At 42.3% G+C, this 21,320-nt stretch overlaps 2 protein-coding genes across 2 annotated transcripts; one reads left to right on the top strand and one right to left on the bottom strand.

Annotated features, from left to right (window-relative positions):
• The first annotated feature begins 862 nt into the window (after nt 1–862).
• Nucleotides 863–1,515, top strand: LOC136784450 (uncharacterized). Its single transcript, XM_066745099.1, has 2 exons — nt 863–899; nt 983–1,515. The coding sequence occupies exons 1-2, from the start codon at nt 863–865 to the stop codon at nt 1,513–1,515; spliced, it is 570 nt and encodes a 189-aa protein (XP_066601196.1).
• A 614-nt stretch (nt 1,516–2,129) lies between these two features.
• LOC136784449 (putative nuclease HARBI1) lies at nt 2,130–3,292 on the bottom strand. Its single transcript, XM_066745097.1, has 3 exons — nt 3,236–3,292; nt 3,130–3,164; nt 2,130–2,943 (listed from the first exon to the last, which is right to left on the bottom strand). Exons 1-3 carry the CDS (start codon nt 3,290–3,292, stop codon nt 2,130–2,132), a joined length of 906 nt encoding a protein of 301 aa, XP_066601194.1.
• Between the last annotated feature and the right edge of the window lie 18,028 nt (nt 3,293–21,320).

Raw genomic sequence — 21,320 nt, 5'->3', positions numbered from 1 at the left:
TTATCCTAGCCCCTTTATATGTACTCTCTGACCGCAAGTGAGTTAACCTAGTCCCATAATAGTACTCACTGATCCCAAGTGAGTTACCCTAGCCCCTATATAAGTACTCCCTGACCCCAAGTGAGTTACCCTAGTCCCTTATAAGTACTCCTTGACCCAAATTGAGTTACCCTAGCCCCTTTATAAGTACTCGCTGACCTCAAGAGAGTTACCCTAGTCCCATATAAGTACTCCCAGACCCCAAGTGATTTACCCTAGTCACATAGAAATACTCCCTTACCCCAAGTGAGTTACCCTAGCCCCTATATAAGTACTCCCTATCCCTAAGTGAGTTACTCTAGTCCCATATAAGTACTCCCTGACAACAAGTGAGTTACCCTAGACCCATATAAGTACTCCCTGATCCCAAGTGAGTTATCCTAGCCCCTTTATATGTACTCTCTGACCGCACGTGAGTTACCCTAGTCCCATAGTAGTACTCCCTGTCCCCAAGTGAGTTATCCTAGCCCCTTTGGACGTTTACGTTCAGTTACTCGGGCCATGAATCCAGATTAACTAACGCAGTCAGGCAACCTGTTAAAAAATATCACCAGGTTAACCCGAATCTAGTTCCGAGCTTTACGCAAAGAACAATCGGGTTGGTTTAAGAGGATTCGGATGAATTTGTGTCAGACTATAATATAGTAGGACGTCAGTTAACTAATAAGTACTTATAAAAATATTATAAAATTATTTATATATATATATATATATATATAAAGAATTTTATATTGTTTTTATAAATACTTATTAGTTAACTTTATAATAAAAATACTAAAAACTAGAAGAATATTTAATAGTCATATATATCTACCGCCAGATAATGTCGTTAGAAAATAAAGAAAATAATTTTGCCACTGGTATAAATTGTTAATATATTTTAATTGTAAGTATTAATTTTAATTCAGAAAAGTAATAAAATCAATTTATATATATTATTTAGACGCCAGTAAATATCATTGGGACTCAAAACAAACTAAATTGTTAATTGAAGAGGTTAGAAGTAAATGGAAAAATTTGAGTGAAAAGAACTGTATATCCAAACGAATATGGAAGGAGATCGCTGCAAGCTTTGCACAAAAAGGATATAGCTTCAGTGACGAACAATGTTTAAACAAGTGGAAAAATCTGAAGAAAAAGTATAAAGATATAAAAATTCATAATGATACCACTGGTGCTAATAGGCAGAATTGGATTCATTTTGAGGAAATGGATAATATATTAAAATCATCACCAGAAGTAAATCCTAGTTCTCTTGGTAGTAGTACAAAAGGTTTTTACTATACAATAGGTGATAATGTAGATAAAAACCAAAATGTTTGTTGCGGTGGATCAATGCCTAAATCAAATAGGAAACGCACTGCATGTGAAACAATAACGTTAAAAGATATATACAACCAAAGAGAAAGACACCACTCTGAAAACATGCAATTGAGGGAAAAGATTATTAAATTATTAGAGAGCAAAGAAAATTAAATTTTATTTTTCATAAAATAAAAATGTTGCTAGTATATAGGTAGAAAAGGAGTTCGTTTTTTTCTTCAATATCTCATTATTTAGTTTAAAACTATGTTATGGTCAACAAGTGGGAAACTTTTTAATTTAATATTAAGCAAATATATACCTATATAGCGAGAAATGGTTGTTGCTCATTTGGTCTACATAAAATGGAAGCTTTGGAATATATTTGCTATCTTTATAAGAATTATTTTTCTACGTTTTGTCATCGTCATGTTAAATAAATATACATAAGAATCATGCATTAGTCGTTTACAATTTTTGTTAATGATCAACATTCTATCTTGTTTAATATGCTTATGTATTTAATGTATGATTTATAGAGAAACCCTATATATGTATGTATAAGTTAGAAATTTAATTGTTAAAGAACATTCAATTTGAAAAAGAATTTATGTTATTAAACATTTTAATAATGGGTGTCGAATACCCAAGTAAGGTTTATTTAATAAATAGTTAACAATATATTTTCAGTAATTAATTACAATGTCAAAAGATTACAAATTTATTTTTATAAAATAAACATAAACTTAATGGATATAATTATGCGGTTATTTTTTTTAACTAAACATTTAGTATATTAAATTGGCAATAATTTCTCGTTTTTCTTCTGCACTTTGAAATACATTTTCATGTACATCATCATTTTCATTTTCATCTTCATGTTCATCTTCATCTCTATTATATTCATTCTCATTAACATCTAGTTCAAAAGGTTCAAGTTCGTGCTCTAAACAAATATTATGTAATATACAAGAGGCTAATATGATAAGCGGAATCATTTCTACATTGAACATATAAATATAATTCAGTTTTCTCCATCTACATTTTAACAGACCAAATGTTCGTTCAATTACCATTCTGGTAGAAGATAGCTTCCTGTTGTAATTGATTTGAACATCTGTAAGATGTCCGTTATCTTTATAAGGTGTGAGAAGAACTTTTGTTAATGGGTATGCCGAATCTCCTATTAGATGACTGTTTTTTGGACAGTACCTCTCATTATCATTATCGATAAGTTCTTTTATATGGCTGTATTGCCAAACTCTAGCGTCATGTACGCTGCCGCAATACCCAATAAAAACATCAATAAACTTTCTTTTAGAGTCACAAATTCCTTGTAATATTATCGAATGATAGCCTTTTCGATTAATGTAACTGTTGGGGTAGTTGATAGGGGCACTTATCCGAATATGACATCCATCTATAACACCTACTATACCAGGAAAATTACTTACTTCTTGAAAATTATTTTGATTTTGCATTAATTCTCGATACTGCGGCCATTTTATATAGTCATTAACATGATTTTGTAATACATATGATGTATTAAAAACACATTTCCAGACGGTACTTTTACAGAGATTAAATCTGTCACAAACGGTTCTGAGACAAAAAAATTATGTAAGTATTAGTAAATATTAATTATCGTAAATGTATACAATTTATAAACTCTTTATTTTTATCCATTACGTATAAATTTAAACACAACATTAATCCATGTGCAAATTAATATAATCATATATATATATATATATATATCATCGATGCTATACTGCATTGAACATTTACATGCTCATAAATATATTAAAGGCCGGTTTTTCCACCTATTGGTAAAATTTATCTGCTTGGTAAAATTTACAAACTGTAGTAAATTCTTTTCAATTTCAAGCTTTACCAAACGGATAAATTTATCCAGACGTTTGCCAATAGGTAAAACAACCGGCCCTAACATTTTCAATAATAATTAAATAATTAAAACGAAACAATAAACTCTTAATACATTTATATTAATATAAATGTTTATGCATATCGTGTGTATGTACCTATACACTTCTTGGTTTCCTAATACCCAAAGTGTCACAGCTAATTGTTTCGGTGGGTCTACTTTAGGACCATTAATAGTTCGCAACAGACACGGGCCAATTCTTTGTACTAGCATTTGGAATGTAGGTTTTGAAAGGCGGAAATGTGATTTGAAATCTGAAAAAAATAGTATATATTATACACTATTATTAAAAAAAAATGAGAAAATCTTAGGTAATTCAAAATCAACAGTTCTTTGTCCTCGTTGACTATATACATTTTATGTACTTTTTCGTATTTCTGTTTTCATCCCTTTAATAAGTTGGAATTGTACAAATGATATAAAGTATAAAAAACATAGGAAACAAGAGCAGACCTATATTTTTTGGTAAAAACTATCTAATTTAAAAATAATTATAGGTAAATGTTAATATTAAAGACATCTATAGCTGTTAATGAGTCCATTAAGGAACTATGCATAAACATAGGAGTTATTTACCTGATATAGAGTAACGGCATAAAATATTTTCATAATATCTATTAATTCTAATATGCTCCTCTCTAAATGTTATTTGTGTCAAATCAAAATCGTCCCCGTCGCTTTCTATTAATAAGCTCAGTATATTTGAAACGTCCATATTATATAAATTAAAAAGAACTACTTTCTGCTAAAGCGAACGGCCTATTATTAAACAAAAATAATTGTCATTGCGGTCTGACACAACTACATTTAAATCTCCTTAAATCAACCCGATTGTTCTTGGCGTAAAGCTCGGAACTAGATTCGGGTTAATCTGGTGATATTTTTTAACAGGTTGCCTGACTGCGTTAGTTAATCTGGATCCATGACCCGAGTAACTGAACGTAAACGTCCTTTATATGTACTCTCTGACCGCAAGTGAGTTATCCTAGCGCCATTATATGTACTCCCTGACCCCAAGTGAGTTATTCTAGCCCCTTTATATGTATTCTCTGACCGCAAGTGAGTTACCCTTGCCCCTATATAAGTACTCCCTGACCCCAAGTGAGTTATCCTAGCCATTTTATATTTACTCCCAGGCCCCAAGTGAGTTACCCTAGTCCCTTATAAGTACTCCTTGACCCAAATTGAGTTACCCTAGCCCCTTTATAAGTACTCTTTGACCCCAAGTGAGTTATCCTATACCCTTTATATGTACTCTCTGACCGCAAGTGAGTTATCCTAGCCATTTTATATTTACTCCCAGGCCCCAAGTGTGTTACCCTAGTCTCATATAAGTACTCCCTGAACCCAAGTGTGTTACCTTAGCCCCTTTATAAGTTCTCCGCGACCCCAAGTGAGTTATCCTATCCCCTTTATATGTACTCCCTGACCCCAAGTGTGTTACCCTAGTCTCATATAAGTACTCCCTGCTCCAAGTGAAATACCATAGCCCCTTTACAACTACTCCCTGACCCCAAGTGAGTTATCCTAGCCCCTTTATATGTACTCTCTGACCGCAAGTAAGTTACCCTAGTCCCATAAAAGTACTTCCTGACCCTAAGTGAGTTAACATAGCCCCTTTATAAGTACTCCCTGACCCCAAGTGAGTTACCCTAGACCCATAGAAGTACTCCCTGACCCCAAGTGAGTTATCCTAGCCCCTTTATAAGTACACTCTGGCCCCAAGTGAGTTACCCTAGACCCATAGAAGTACTCCCTGACCCCAAGTGAGTTATCCTAGCCCCTTTATAAGTACACCCTGGCCCCAAGTGAGTTACCCTAGTCCCATATAAGTACTCCCTGACCCCAAGTGAGTTATCCTATCCCCTTTATATGTACTCTCTGACAGCAAAGTGAGTTACCCTAGTCCTATATAAGTACTCCTTACCCCAAGTGAGTTACCATAGCCCCTTTAGAGGTACTCCCTGACCCCAAGTGAGTTATCCTAGCCGCTTTGTATAAACTCTCTGACCGCAAGTGAATTACCGTAGTCCCATATAAGTACTCCCTGACCCCAAATGAGTTACACTAGCCCCAATATAAGTACTCCCTGACCCCAAGTGAGTTATCCTATCCCCTTTATAAGTACTCCCTGACCCCAAGTGAGTTACCTTAGTCCCATAAAAGTACTCCCTAACCCCATGTGAGTTACCCTAGTCCCATAGAAGTACTTCCTGACCCTAAGTGAGTTACCATAGCCCCTATGTAAGTACTCCCTGACCCCAAGTGTGTTACCCTAGTCTCATATAAGTACTCCCTGAACCAAAGTGTGTTACCTTAGCCCCTTTATAAGTTCTCCCCGACCCCAAGTGAGTTATCTTATCCCCTTTATATGTACTCCCTGACCCCAAGTGTGTTACCCTAGTCCCATAGTAGTACTCCCTGACCCCAATTGAGTTATCCTAGCCCATTTATATGTACTCTCTGACCGCAAGTGAGTTATCCTAGCCCCTTTATATGTACTCCCTGACCCCTAGTGAGTTATCCTAGCCACTTTATATGTACTCTCTGACCGCAATTGAGTTATCCTATCCCCTTTATATGTACTCTCTGACCGCAAGTGAGTTACCCTAGTACTATATAAGTACTTCCTGACCCTAAGTGAGTTACCATAGCCCCTTTATAAGTACTCCCTGACCCCAAGTGAGTTACCCTAGTCCCATATAAGTACTCCCTGACCCCAAATGTGTTACCTTATCACCTTATAAGTTCTCCCTGACCCCAAGTGAGTTATCCTAGCCCCTTTTAATGTACTCTCTGACCGCAAGTGATTTTCCCTAGTCCCATAGTAGTACTCCCTGACCCCAAGTGAGTTATCCTAGCCCCTTTATATGTACTCTCTGTCATCAAGTGAGTTACCCTAGTCCCATAGCAGTACTCACTAACCCCAAGTGAGTTACCCTACCCCTGTATAAGTACTCCCTTACCCCAAGTGAGTTATCCTAGCCCTATATATGTACTCCCTGACCCCAAGTGAGTTATCCTAGCCCCTTTATATGTACTCTCTGACCGCAAGTGAGTTATCCTAGCCCCTTTATAAGTACTCCCTGACCCCAAGTGAGTTTCCATAGCCCCTTTATAAGTACTCCCTGACCCCAAGTGAGTTATCCTAGCCCCTTTATATGTACTCTCTGACCGCAAGTGAGTTAACCTAGCCCCTTTATATGTACTATCTGACCGCAGGTGAGTTATCCTAGCCGCTTTATATGTACTCCCAGACCTAAAGTGAGTTACCCTAGTCCCTTATAAGTACTCCCTGACACCAAGAGAGTTACCCTAGTCCCATATAAGTACTCCCAGACCCCAAGTGAGTTAGCCTAGTCACATAGAAATACTCCCTGACCCCAATTGAGTTACACTAGCCCCTATATAAGTACTCCCTAACCCTAAGTGAGTTACTCTAGTCCCATATAAGTACTCCCTGACAACAAGTGAGTTATTCTAGCTCCTTTATATGTACTCTCTGACCGCAAGTGAGTTATCCTATCCCCTTTATATGTACTCTCTGACAGCAAAGTGAGTTACCCTAGTCCTATATAAGTTCTCCTTACCCCAAGTGAGTTACCATAGCCCCTTTAGAGGTACTCCCTGACCCCAAGTGAGTTATCCTAGCCGCTTTATATGAACTCTCTGACCGCAAGTGAATTACCGTAGTCCCATATAAGTACTCCCTGACCCCAAATGAGTTACACTAGCCCCTATATAAGTACTCCCTGACCCCAAGTGAGTTACCCTAGCCCCCTAGAAGTACTCACTGACCCCAAGTGAGTTATCCTAGCCCCTTTATAAGTACACCCTGGCCGCAAGTGAGTTACCCTAGTCCCATATAAGTACTCCCTGACAACAAGTGAGTTACCATATCACATTTATAAGTACACCCTGACCCCAAGTGAGTTATCCTAGTCCCTTTATATGTACTCTCTGACCGCCAGTGAGTTACCCTAGTCCCATAGTAGTACTCCCTGACCCCAATTGAGTTATCCTAGCCCCTTTATATGTACTCTCTGACCGCAAGTGAGTTATCCTAGCCCCTTTATATGTACTCCCTGACCCCTAGTGAGTTATCCTAGCCACTTTATATGTACTCTCTGACCGCAAGTGAATTATCCTAGCCCCTTTATCAGTACTCCCTGACCCCAAGTGTGTTACCCTAGTTTCATATTAGTACTCCCTGGCACCAAGTGAGTTACCATAGCCCCTTTATAGGTACTGCCTGACCCCAAGTGAGTTATCCTTGCCCCTTTATATGTACTCTCTGACCGCAAGTGAGTTACCCTAGCCCCTTTATATGTACTCTCTGACCGCAAGTGATTTATCCTAGCCCCATTATATGTACTCCCTGACGCTAAGTGGGTTTACCCTAGTCCCATATAAGTACTCCCAGACCCCAAGTGAGTTACCCTAGTCCCATTGAAGTACTCCCTGACCGCAAGTGAGTTACCCTAGCCCCTATATAAGTACTCCCTAACCCTAAGTGAGTTACCCTAGTCCCATATAAGTACTCCCTGACAACAAGTGAGTTATTCTAGCCCCTTTATATGTACTCTCTGACCGCAAGTGAGTTATCCTATCCCCTTTATATGTACTCTCTGACCGCAAGTGAGTTACCCTAGTCCTATATAAGTACTCCTTACCCAAAGTGAGTTACCATAGCCCCTTTATATGTACTCTCTGACCGCAAGTGAGTTATCCTAGCCATTTCATATTTACTCCCAGGCCCCAAGTGAGTTACCCTAGTCCCTTATAAGTACTCCTTGACGCAAATTGAGTTACCCTAGCCCCTTTATAAGTACTCGCTGACCTCAAGAGAGTTACCCTAGTCCCATATAAGTACTCCCAGACCCCAAGTGAGTTACCCTAGTCACATAGAAATACTCCCTTACCCCAAGTGAGTTACCCTAGCCCCTATATAAATACTCCCTAACCCTAAGTGAGTTACTCTAGTCCCATATAAGTACTCCCTGACAACAAGTGAGTTACCCTAATCCCATAGAAGTACTTCCTGACCTTAAGTGAGTTACCATAGCCCCTTTATAAGTACTCCCTGACCCCAAGTGAGTTATCCTAGCCCCTTTATATGTACTCTCTGACCGCAAGAGAGTTAATCTAACCCCTTTATTAGTACTCAATGACCCCTAGTGTGTTACCATAGTCACATATAAGTACTCCCTGACCACAAGTGAGTTACCATAGCCCCTTTACAAGTACTCCCTGACCCCAAGTGAGTTATCCTAGCCCCTTTATATGTACTCTCTGACCGCAAGTAAGTTACCCTAGTCCCATAGTAGTACTCCCTGATCCCAAGTGAGTTACCATAGCCCCTTTATAAGTACTCCCTGACCCCAAGTGAGTTATCCTATCCCCTTTATATGTACTCTCTTACCGCAATTGAGTTACCCTAGTCCCATAGTAGTACTCCCTGATCCCAAGTGAGTTACCCTAGCCCCTATGTAAGTACTCCCTGACCCCAAGTGTGTTACCCTAGTCTCATATAAGTACTCCCCGACCCCAAGTGAGTTATCCTATCCCCTTTATATGTACTCCCTGACCCCAAGTGTGTTACCCTAGTCTCATATAAGTACTCCCTGCCCCAAGTGAAATACCATAGCCCCTTTACAAGTACTCCCTGACCCCAAGTGAGTTATCCTAGCCCCTTTATATGTACTCTCTGACCGCAAGTAAGTTACCCTAGTCCTATAAAAGTACTTCCTGTCCCTAAGTGAGTTACCATAGCCCCTTTATAAGTACTCCCTGACCCCAAGTGTGTTACCCTAGTCTCATATAAGTATTCCCTGAACCCAAGTGAGTTACTCTAGACCCATATAAATACTCCCTGACAACAAATGAGTTACCCTAGTCCCATATAAATACTCCCTGACCCCAAGTGAGTTACCCTAGTCCTATTGAAGTACTCCCTGACCCCAAGTGAGTTACCCTAGCCCCTAAATAAGTACTCCCTAACCCTAAGTAAGTTACCCTAGTCCCATATAATTACTCCCTGACAACAAGTGAGTTATTCTAGCCCCTTTATATGTACTCTCTGACCGCAAGTGAGTTATCCTATCCCCTTTATATGTACTCTCTGACCGCAATTGAGTTACCCTAGTACTATATAAGTACTCCTTATCCAAAGTGAGTTACCATAGCCCCTTTATATGTACTCTCTGACCGCAAGTAAGTTACCCTAGTCCCATAAAAGTACTTCCTGACCCTAAGTGAGTTACCATAGCCCCTTTATAAGTACTCCCTGACCCCAAGTGAGTTACCCTAGCCACTATATAAGTACTCCCTAACCCTAAGTGAGTTACCATAGCCCCTTTATATGTACTCTCTTACCGCAAGTGAGTTATCCTATCCCCTTTATATGTACTCTCTGACCGCAAGTGAGTTACCCTTGCCCCTTTATAAGTACTCCCTGACCCCAAGTGAGTTATCCTAGCCCCTTTATAAGTACTCCCTGACCCCAAGTGAGTTATCCTAGCCCCTTTATATGTACTCTCTGACCGCAAGTGAGTTAACCTAGCCCCTTTATATGTACTATCTGACCGCAGGTGAGTTATCCTAGCCGCTTTATATGTACTCCCTGAACCCAAGTGTGTTACCCTAGTTTCATATTAGTATTCCCTGGCCTCAAGTGAGTTACCATAGCCCCTTTATAAGTACTCCCTGACCCCAAGTGAGTTACCCTAGACCCATAGAAGTACTCCCTGACCCCAAGTGAGTTATCCTAGCCCCTTTATAAGTACACCCTGGCCCCAAGTGAGTTACCCTAGACCCATAGAAGTACTCCCTGACCCCAAGTGAGTTATCCTAGCCCCTTTATAAGTACACCCTGGCCCCAAGTGAGTTACCCTAGTCCCATATAAGTACTCCCTGACCCCAAGTGAGTTATCCTATCCCCTTTATATGTACTCTCTGACAGCAAAGTGAGTTACCCTAGTCCTATATAAGTACTCCTTACCCCAAGTGAGTTACCATAGCCCCTTTAGAGGTACTCCCTGACCCCAAGTGAGTTATCCTAGCCGATTTGTATAAACTCTCTGACCGCAAGTGAATTACCGTAGTCCCATATAAGTACTCCCTGACCCCAAATGAGTTACACTAGCCCCAATATAAGTACTCCCTGACCCCAAGTGAGTTATCCTATCCCCTTTATAAGTACTCCCTGACCCCAAGTGAGTTACCTTAGTCCCATAAAAGTACTCCCTAACCCCATGTGAGTTACCCTAGTCCCATAGAAGTACTTCCTGACCCTAAGTGAGTTACCATAGCCCCTATGTAAGTACTCCCTGACCCCAAGTGTGTTACCCTAGTCTCATATAAGTACTCCCTGAACCCAAGTGTGTTACCTTAGCCCCTTTATAAGTTCTCCCCGACCCCAAGTGAGTTATCCTATCCCCTTTATATGTACTCCCTGACCCCAAGTGTGTTACCCTAGTCCCATAGTAGTACTCCCTGACCCCAATTGAGTTATCCTAGCCCATTTATATGTACTCTCTGACCGCAAGTGAGTTATCCTAGCCCCTTTATATGTACTCCCTGACCCCTAGTGAGTTATCCTAGCCACTTTATATGTACTCTCTGACCGCAATTGAGTTATCCTATCCCCTTTATATGTACTCTCTGACCGCAAGTGAGTTACCCTAGTACTATATAAGTACTTCCTGACCCTAAGTGAGTTACCATAGCCCCTTTATAAGTACTCCCTGACCCCAAGTGAGTTACCCTAGCCACTATATAAGTACTCCCTAACCCTAAGTGAGTTACTCTAGTCCCATATAAGTACTCCCTGACAACAAATGAGTTACCCCAGTCCCATATAAATACTCCCTGACCCCAAGTGAGTTACCCTAGTCCTATTGAAGTACTCCCTGACCCCAAGTGAGTTACCCTAGCCCCTAAATAAGTACTCCCTAACCCTAAGTAAGTTACCCTAGTCCCATATAATTACTCCCTGACAACAAGTGAGTTATTCTAGCCCCTTTATATGTACTCTCTGACCGCAAGTGAGTTATCCTATCCCCTTTATATGTACTCTCTGACCGCAAGTGAGTTACCCTAGTACTATATAAGTACTCCTTACCCAAAGTGAGTTACCATAGCCCCTTTATATGTACTCTCTTACCGCAAGTGAGTTATCCTAGCCCCTTTATATGTACTCTCTGACCGCAAGTGAGATACCCTAGTCCCATAGTAGTACTCCCTGACCCCAAGTGAGTTATCCTAGACCCTTAATATTTACTCCCAGACTCCAAGTGAGTTACCCTAGTTACTTTTAACTACTCCCTGACCCAAAGTGCGTTACCCTAGCCCCTTTATAAGTACACCCTGACCCTAAGTGGGTTACCCTAGTCCCATATAAGTACTCCCAGACCCCAAGTGAGTTACCCTAGTCCCATTGAAGTACTCCCTGACCCCAAGTGAGTTACCCTAGCCCCTATATAAGTACTCCCTAACCCTAAGTGAGTTACCCTAGTCCCATATAAGTACTCCCTGACAACAAGTGAGTTATTCTAGCCCCTTTATATGTACTCTCTGACCGCAAGTGAGTTATCCTATCCCCTTTATATGTACTCTCTAACCGCATGTGAGTTATCCTAGCCCCTTTAAATGTACTCCCTGACCGCAAGTGAGTTACCCTTGTCCCTTTATAAGTACTCCCTGACCCCAAGTGAGTTACCCTAGCCCCTTTATATGTACTCTCTGACCGCAAGTGAGTTACCCTAGTCCCATAGTAGTACTCTTTGTCCCCAAGTGAGTTATCCTAGCCCCTTTATATGTACTCTCTGACCGCAAGTGAGTTATCCTAGCGCCATTATATGTACTCCCTGACCCCAAGTGAGTTATCCTGGCCCCTTTATATATACTCTCTGACCGCAAGTGAGTTACCCTTGCCCCTTTATAAGTACTCCCTGACCCCAAGTGAGTTATCCTAGCCCCTTTGTATGTACTCTCTAACCGCATGTGAATTATCCTAGCCCCTTTATATGTACTCCCTGACCCCAAGTGTGTTATCCTAGCCCCTTTATATGTACTCTCTAACCGCAAGTGAGTTATCCTAGCCCCTCTATAAGTACTCCCTGAACCCAAGTGTGTTACCCTAGTTTCATATTAGTATTCCCTGGCCTCAAGTGAGTTACCATAGCCCCTTTATAAGTACTCCCTGACCCCAAGTGAGTTACCCTAGACCCATAGAAGTACTCCCTGACCCCAAGTGAGTTATCCTAGCCCCTTATAAGTACACCCTGGCCCCAAGTGAGTTACCCTAGTCCCATATAAGTACTCCCTGACCCCAAGTGATTTATCCTATCCCCTTTATATGTACTCTCTAACAGCAAAGTGAGTTACCCTAGTCCTATATAAGTACTCCTTACCCCAAGTGAGTTACCATAGCCCCTTTAGAGGTACTCCCTGACCCCAAGTGAGTTATCCTAGCCGCTTTGTATAAACTCTCTGACCGCAAGTGAATTACCGTAGTCCCATATAAGTACTCCCTGACCCCAAATGAGTTACACTAGCCCCAATATAAGTACTCCCTGACCCCAAGTGAGTTATCCTATCCCCTTTATAAGTACTCCCTGACCCCAAGTGAGTTACCTTAGTCCCATAAAAGTACTCCCTAACCCCATGTGAGTTACCCTAGTCCCATAGAAGTACTTCCTGACCCTAAGTGAGTTACCATAGCCCCTATGTAAGTACTCCCTGACCCCAAGTGTGTTACCCTAGTCTCATATAAGTACTCCCTGAACCCAAGTGTGTTACCTTAGCCCCTTTATAAGTTCTCCCCGACCCCAAGTGAGTTATCCTATCCCCTTTATATATACTCCCTGACCCCAAGTGTGTTACCCTAGTCCCATAGTAGTACTCCCTGACCCCAATTGAGTTATCCTAGCCCATTTATATGTACTCTCTGACCGCAAGTGAGTTATCCTAGCCCCTTTATATGTACTCCCTGACCCCTAGTGAGTTATCCTAGCCACTTTATATGTACTCTCTGACCGCAAGTGAGTTATCCTAGCCCCTTTATCAGTACTCCCTGACCCCAAGTGTGTTACCCTAGTTTCATATTAGTACTCCCTGGCACCAAGTGAGTTACCATAGCCGCTTTATAGGTACTCCCTGACCCCAAGTGAGTTATCCTTGCCCCTTTATATGTAATCTCTGACCGCAAGTGAGTTACCGTAGCCCCTTTATATGTACTCTCTGACAGCAAGTGAGTTACCCTAGTCCCATAGTAGTACTCCCTGACCCCAATTGAGTTATCCTAGCCCCTTTATATGTACTCTCTAACTGCAAGTGAATTATCCTAGCCCCATTATATGTACTCCCTGAACCCAAGTGAGTTATCCTAGCCCCTTTATATGTACTCTCTGACCGCAAGTGAGTTACCCTAGCCCCTTTATAAGTACTCCCTGACCCCAAGTGAGTTATCCTATCCCCTTTATATGTACTCTCTGACCGCAAGTGAGTTATCCTAGCCATTTTATATTTACTCCCAGGCCCCAAGTGAGTTACCCTAGTCCCTTATAAGTTCTCCTTGACCCAAATTGAGTTACCCTAGCCCCTTTATGTGTACTCCCTGACCCCAAGTGTGTTACCCTAGTCTCATATAAGTACTCCCTGAACCCAAGTGTGTTACCTTAGCCCCTTTATAAGTTCTCCCCGACCCCAAGTGAGTTATCCTATCCCCTTTATATGTACTCCCTGACCCCAAGTGTGTTACCCTAGTCTCATATAAGTACTCCCTGCCCCAAGTGAAATACCATAGCCCCTTTACAAGTACTCCCAGACCCCAAGTGAGTTATCCTAGCCCCTTTATATGTACTCTCTGACCGCAAGTAAGTTACCCTAGTCCCATAAAAGTACTTCCTGACCCTAAGTGAGTTACCATAGCCCCTTTATAAGTACTCCCTGACCCCAAGTGTGTTACCCTAGTCTCATATAAGTACACCCTGGCCCCTAGTGAGTTACCCTGGTCCCATATAAGTACTCCCTGACCCCAAGTCAGTTATCCTAGCCCCTTTTAATGTACTCTCTGACCGCAAGTGATTTTCCCTAGTCCCATAGTAGTACTCCCTGACCCCAAGTGAGTTATCCTAGCCTCTTTATATGTACTCTCTGTCATCAAGTGAGTTACCCTAGTCCCATAGTAGTACTCACTAACCCCAAGTGAGTTACTCTACCCCTGTATAAGTACTCCCTTACCCCAAGTGAGTTATCCTAGCCCCATTATATGTACTTCCTGACCCCAAGTGAGTTATCCTAGCCCCTTTCTATGTACTCTCTGACCGCAAGTGAGTTATCCTAGCCCCTTTATAAGTACTCTCTGACCCCAAGTGAGTTTCCATAGCCCCTTTATAAGTACTCCCTGACCCCAAGTGAGTTATCCTAGCCCCTTTATATGTACTCTCTGACCGCAAGTGATTTAACCTAGCCCCTTTATATGTACTATCTGACCGCAAGTGAGTTATCCTATCCGCTTTATATGTACTCCCAGACCTAAAGTGAGTTACCCTAGTCCCTTATAAGTACTCCCTGACCCCAAGAGAGTTACCCTAGTCCCATATAAGTACTCCCAGACCCCAAGTGAGTTAGCCTAGTCACATAGAAATACTCCCTGACCCCAATTGAGTTACACTAGCCCCTATATAAGTACTCCCTAACCCTAAGTGAGTTACTCTAGTCCCTTATAAGTACTCCCTGACAACAAGTGAGTTATTCTAGCTCCTTTATAAGTACTCTCTGACCGCAAGTAAGTTATCCTATCCCCTTTATATGTACTCTCTGACAGCAAAGTAAGTTACCCTATTCCTATATAAGTACTCCTTACCCCAAGTGAGTTACCATAGCCCCTTTAGAGGTACTCCCTGACCCCAAGTGAGTTATCCTAGCCGCTTTATATGAACTCTCTGACCGCAAGTGAATTACCGTAGTCCCATATAAGTACTCCCTGACCCCAAATGAGTTACACTAGCCCCTATATAAGTACTCCCTGACCCCAAGTGAGTTACCCTAGTCTCATATAAATATTCCCTGAACTTAAGTGTGTTACCTTAACCCCTTTATAAGTTCTCCCCGACCCCAAGTGAGTTATCCTATCCCCTTTATATGTACTCCCTGACCCCAAGTGTGTTACCCTAGTCTCATATAAGTACTCCCTGCCCCAAGTGAAATACCATAGCCCCTTTACAAGTACTCCCAGACCCCAAGTGAGTTATCCTAGCCCCTTTATATGTACTCTCTGACCGCAAGTAAGTTACCCTAGTCCCATAAAAGTACTTCCTGACCCTAAGTGAGTTACCATAGCCCCTTTATAAGTACTCCCTGACCCCAAGTGTGTTACCCTAGTCTCATATAAGTACACCCTGGCCCCTAGTGAGTTACCCTGGTCCCATATAAGTACTCCCTGACCCCAAGTCAGTTATCCTAGCCCCTTTTAATGTACTCTCTGACCGCAAGTGATTTTCCCTAGTCCCATAGTAGTACTCCCTGACCCCAAGTGAGTTATCCTAGCCTCTTTATATGTACTCTCTGTCATCAAGTGAGTTACCCTAGTCCCATAGTAGTACTCACTAACCCCAAGTGAGTTACTCTACCCCTGTATAAGTACTCCCTTACCCCAAGTGAGTTATCCTAGCCCCATTATATGTACTTCCTGACCCCAAGTGAGTTATCCTAGCCCCTTTCTATGTACTCTCTGACCGCAAGTGAGTTATCCTAGCCCCTTTATAAGTACTCTCTGACCCCAAGTGAGTTTCCATAGCCCCTTTATAAGTACTCCCTGACCCCAAGTGAGTTATCCTAGCCCCTTTATATGTACTCTCTGACCGCAAGTGATTTAACCTAGCCCCTTTATATGTACTATCTGACCTCAAGTGAGTTATCCTATCCGCTTTATATGTACTCCCAGACCTAAAGTGAGTTACCCTAGTCCCTTATAAGTACTCCCTGACCCCAAGAGAGTTACCCTAGTCCCATATAAGTACTCCCAGACCCCAAGTGAGTTAGCCTAGTCACATAGAAATACTCCCTGACCCCAATTGAGTTACACTAGCCCCTATATAAGTACTCCCTAACCCTAAGTGAGTTACTCTAGTCCCTTATAAGTACTCCCTGACAACAAGTGAGTTATTCTAGCTCCTTTATAAGTACTCTCTGACCGCAAGTAAGTTATCCTATCCCCTTTATATGTACTCTCTGACAGCAAAGTAAGTTACCCTATTCCTATATAAGTACTCCTTACCCCAAGTGAGTTACCATAGCCCCTTTAGAGGTACTCCCTGACCCCAAGTGAGTTATCCTAGCCGCTTTATATGAACTCTCTGACCGCAAGTGAATTACCGTAGTCCCATATAAGTACTCCCTGACCCCAAATGAGTTACACTAGCCCCTATATAAGTACTCCCTGACCCCAAGTGAGTTACCCTAGTCTCATATAAATATTCCCTGAACTTAAGTGTGTTACCTTAACCCCTTTATAAGTACTCCCCGACTCCAAGTGTGTTACCATAGCCCCTTTATATGTACTCCCTGACCCCAAGTGTGTTACCCAGGTCCCATATAAGTACTCCCTGACCACAAATGAGTTACCTTATCAACTTATAAGTTCTCCCTGACCCCAAGTGAGTTATCCTAGCCCTTTTATATGTACTCTCTGACCTCAAGTGAGTTATCCTAGCGCCATTATATGTACTCCCTGACCCCAAGTGAGTTATCCTAGCCCCTATATATGTACTCTCTGACCGCAAGTAATTTACCCTAGTCCCATTGAAGTACTCCCTGACCCCAAGTGAGTTACCCTACCCCCTTTATAAGGACTCCCTGACCCAAAGTGCGTTACCCTAGCTTCTTTATAAGTACACCCTGACCATAAGTGGCTTACCCTAGTCCCATATAAGTACTCCCAGACCCCAAGTGAGTTACCCTAGTCACATAGAAGTACTCCCTGACCCCAAGTGAGTTACCCTAGCCCCTATATAAGTACTCCCTAACCCTAAGTGAGTTACCCTAGTCCCATATAAGTACTCCCTGACAACAAGTGAGTTATTCTAGTCCCTTTATATGTACTCTCTGACCGCAAGTGAGTTATCCTATCCCCTTTATATGTACTCTCTGACCGCAAGTGAGTTACCCTAGTCCTATATAAGTACTCCTTACCCAAAGTGAGTTACCATAGCCCCTTTATATGTACTCTCTAACCGCAAGTGAGTTATCCTAGCCATTTTATATTTACTCCCAGGCCCCAAGTGAGTTACCCTAGTCCCTTATAAGAACTCCTTGACCCAAATTGAGTTACCCTAGCCCCTTTATAAGTACTCGCTGACCTCAAGAGAGTTACCCTAGTCCCATATAAGTACTCCCAGACCCCAAGACAGTTACCCTAGTCACATAGAAATACTCCCTTATCCCAAGTGAGTTACCCTAGCCCCTATATAAGTACTCCCTAACCCTAAGTGAGTTACTCTAGTCCCATATAAGTACTCCCTGACAACAAGTGAGTTACCCTAGACCCATATAAGTACTCCCTGACCCCAAGTGAGTTACCATATCACCTTTATAAGTACTCCCTGATCCCAAGTGAGTTATCCTAGACCCATATAAGTACTCCCTGACCCCAAGTGAGTTACCATATCACCTTTATAAGTACTCCCTGATCCCAAGTGAGTTATCCTAGCCCCTTTATATGTACTCTCTGACCGCAAGTGAGTTATCCTAGCGCCATTATATGTACTCCCTGACCCCAAGTGAGTTATCCTAGCCCCTTTATATGTACTCTCTGACCGCAAGTGAGTTACTCTTGCCCCTTTAAAAGTACTCCCTGACCCCAAGTGAGTTATCCTATCCCTTTTATATGTACTCTCTAACCGCATGTGAGTTATCCTAGCCCCTTTAAATGTACTCCCTGACCGCAAGTGAGTTACCCTTGCCCCTTTATAAGTACTCCCTGACACCAAGTGAGTTACCCTAGCCCCTTTATATGTACTCTCTGACCGCAAGTGAGTTACCCTAGTCCCATAGTAGTACTCCCTGTCCCCAAGTGAGTTATCCTAGCCCCTTTATATGTACTCTCTGACCGCAAGTGAGTTATCCTAGCGCCATTATAAGTACTCCCTGTCCCCAAGTGAGTTATCCTAGCCCCTTTATATGTACTCTCTGACCGCAAGTGAGTTACCCTAGCCCCTTTATATGTACTCTCTGACCGCAAGTGAGATACCCTAGTCCCATAGTAGTACTCCCTGACCACAAGTGAGTTATCCTAGCCCCTTTATATGTACTCTCTGACCGCAAGTAAGTTACCCTAGTCCCATAGTAGTACTCCCTGACTCCAAGTGAGTTACCATAGCCCCTTTATATGTACTCTCTGACCGCAAGTGAATTACCCTAGTCCTATAGTAGTACTCACTGACCCCAAGTGAGTTACCCTAGCCCCTACGTAAGTACTCCCTGACCCCAAGTGAGTTATCCTAGCCCCTTTATATGTACTCTCTGACCGCAAGAGAGTTAATCTAACCCCTTTATTAGTACTCAATGACCCCAAGTCTGTTACCATAGTCTCATATAAGTACTCCCTGACCACAAGTGAGTTACCATAGCCCCTTTACAAGTACTCCCTGACCCCAAGTGAGTTATCCTAGCCCCTTTATATGTACTCTCTGACCGCAAGTAAGTTACCCTAGTCCCATAGTAGTACTCCCTGATCCCAAGTGAGTTACCATAGCCCCTTTATAAGTACTCCCTGACCCCAATTGAGTTATCCTATCCCCTTTATATGTACTCTCTTACCGCAAGTGAGTTACCCTAGTCCCATAGTAGTACTCCCTGACCCCAAGTGAGTTACCTTAGTCCCATAAAAGTACTCCCTGACCACATGTGAGTTACCCTAGTCCTATAGAAGTACTTCCTGACCCTAAGTGAGTTACCATAGCCCCTTTATATATACTCCCTGACCCCAAGTGTGTTACCCTAGTCTCATATAAGTACTCCCTGAACCCAAGTGTGTTACCTTAGCCCCTTTAAAAGTTCTCCCCGACCCCAAGTGAGTTATCCTATCCCCTTTATATGTACTCCCTGACCCCAAGTGTGTTACCCTAGTCTCATATAAGTACTCCCTGACACCAAGTGAGTTAGCATATCACCTTTATAAGTACACCCTGACCGCAAGTGAGTTATCCTATCCCCTTTATATGTACTCTCTGACAGCAAAGTGAATTACCCTAGTCCTATATAAGTACTCCCTGACCCCAAATGAGTTACACTAGCCCCTATATAAGTACTCCCTGACCCCAAATGAGTTACCCTAGACCCATAGAAGTACTCCCTGACCCCAAGTGAGTTATCCTAGCCCCTTTATAAGTACACCCTGGCCCCAAGTGAGATACCCTATTCCCATATAAGTACTCCCTGACACCAAGTGAGTTAGCATATCACCTTTATAAGTACACCCTGACCGCAAGTGAGTTACCCTAGTCCCATAGTAGTACTCCCTGACCCCAATTGAGTTATCCTAGCCCCTTTATATGTACTCTCTAACTGCAAGTGAATTACCCTAGCCCCATTATATGTACTCCCTGACCCCAAGTGAGTTATCCTAGCCCCTTTATATGTACTCTCTGACCGCAAGTGAGTTACCCTAGCCCCTTTATAAGTACTCCCTGACCCCAAGTGAGTTATCCTATCCCCTTTATATGTACTCTCTGACCGCAAGTGAGTTATCCTAGCCATTTTATATTTACTCCCAGGCCCCAAGTGAGTTACCCTAGTCCCTTATAAGTTCTCCTTGACCCAAATTGAGTTACCCTAGCCCCTTTATGTGTACTCCCTGACCCCAAGTGTGTTACCCTAGTCTCATATAAGTACTCCCTGAACCCAAGTGTGTTACCTTAGCCCCTTTATAAGTTCTCCGCGACCCCAAGTGAGTTATCCTATCCCCTTTATATGTACTCCCTGACCCCAAGTGTGTTACCCTAGTCTCATATAAGTACTCCCTGCCCCAAGTGAAATACCATAGCCCCTTTACAAGTACTCCCAGACCCCAAGTGAGTTATCCTAGCCCTTTTATATGTACTCTCTGACCGCAAGTAAGTTACCCTAGTCCCATAAAAGTACTTCCTGACCCTAAGTGAGTTACCATAGCCCCTTTATAAGTACTCCCTGACCCCAAGTGTGTTACCCTAGTCTCATATAAGTACTCCCCGACTCCAAGTGAGTTACCATAGCCCCTTTATATGTACTCCCTGAACCCAAGTGAGGTACCCTAGCCACTTTATAAGTACACCCTGGCCCCTAGTGAGTTACCCTGGTCCCATATAAGTACTCCCTGACCCCAAGTCAGTTATCCTAGCCCCTTTTAATGTACTCTCTGACCGCAAGTGATTTTCCCTAGTCCCATAGTAGTACTCCCTGACCCCAAGTGAGTTATCCTAGCCCCTTTATATGTACTCTCTGTCATCAAGTGAGTTACCCTAGTCCCATAGTAGTACTCACTAACCCCAAGTGAGTTACTCTACCCCTGTATAAGTACTCCCTTACCCCAAGTGAGTTATCCTAGCCCCATTATATGTACTTCCTGACACCAAGTGAGTTATCCTAGCCCCTTTCTATGTACTCTCTGACCGCAAGTGAGTTATCCTAGCCCCTTTATAAGTACTCTCTGACCCCAAGTGAGTTTCCATAGCCCCTTTATAAGTACTCCCTGACCCCAAGTGAGTTATCCTAGCCCCTTTATATGTACTCTCTGACCGCAAGTGATTTAACCTAGCCCCTTTATATGTACTATCTGACCGCAAGTGAGTTATCCTATCCGCTTTATATGTACTCCCAGACCTAAAGTGAGTTACCCTAGTCCCTTATAAGTACTCCCTGACCCCAAGAGAGTTACCCTAGTCCCATATAAGTACTCCCAGACCCCAAGTGAGTTAGCCTAGTCACATAGAAATACTCCCTGACCCCAATTGAGTTACACTAGCCCCTATATAAGTACTCCCTAACCCTAAGT

This window comes from Prorops nasuta, unplaced genomic scaffold, assembly GCF_024137725.1.
Source record: "Prorops nasuta isolate Cenicafe-Biocafe unplaced genomic scaffold, Cenicafe_Pnas_1.2 PNAS00054, whole genome shotgun sequence".
NCBI classification, from domain to species: domain Eukaryota; kingdom Metazoa; phylum Arthropoda; class Insecta; order Hymenoptera; family Bethylidae; genus Prorops; species Prorops nasuta.
The sequence above is the reverse complement of the archived record's forward strand: the minus strand, read 5'-3'. Positions and strand labels throughout refer to the sequence as shown.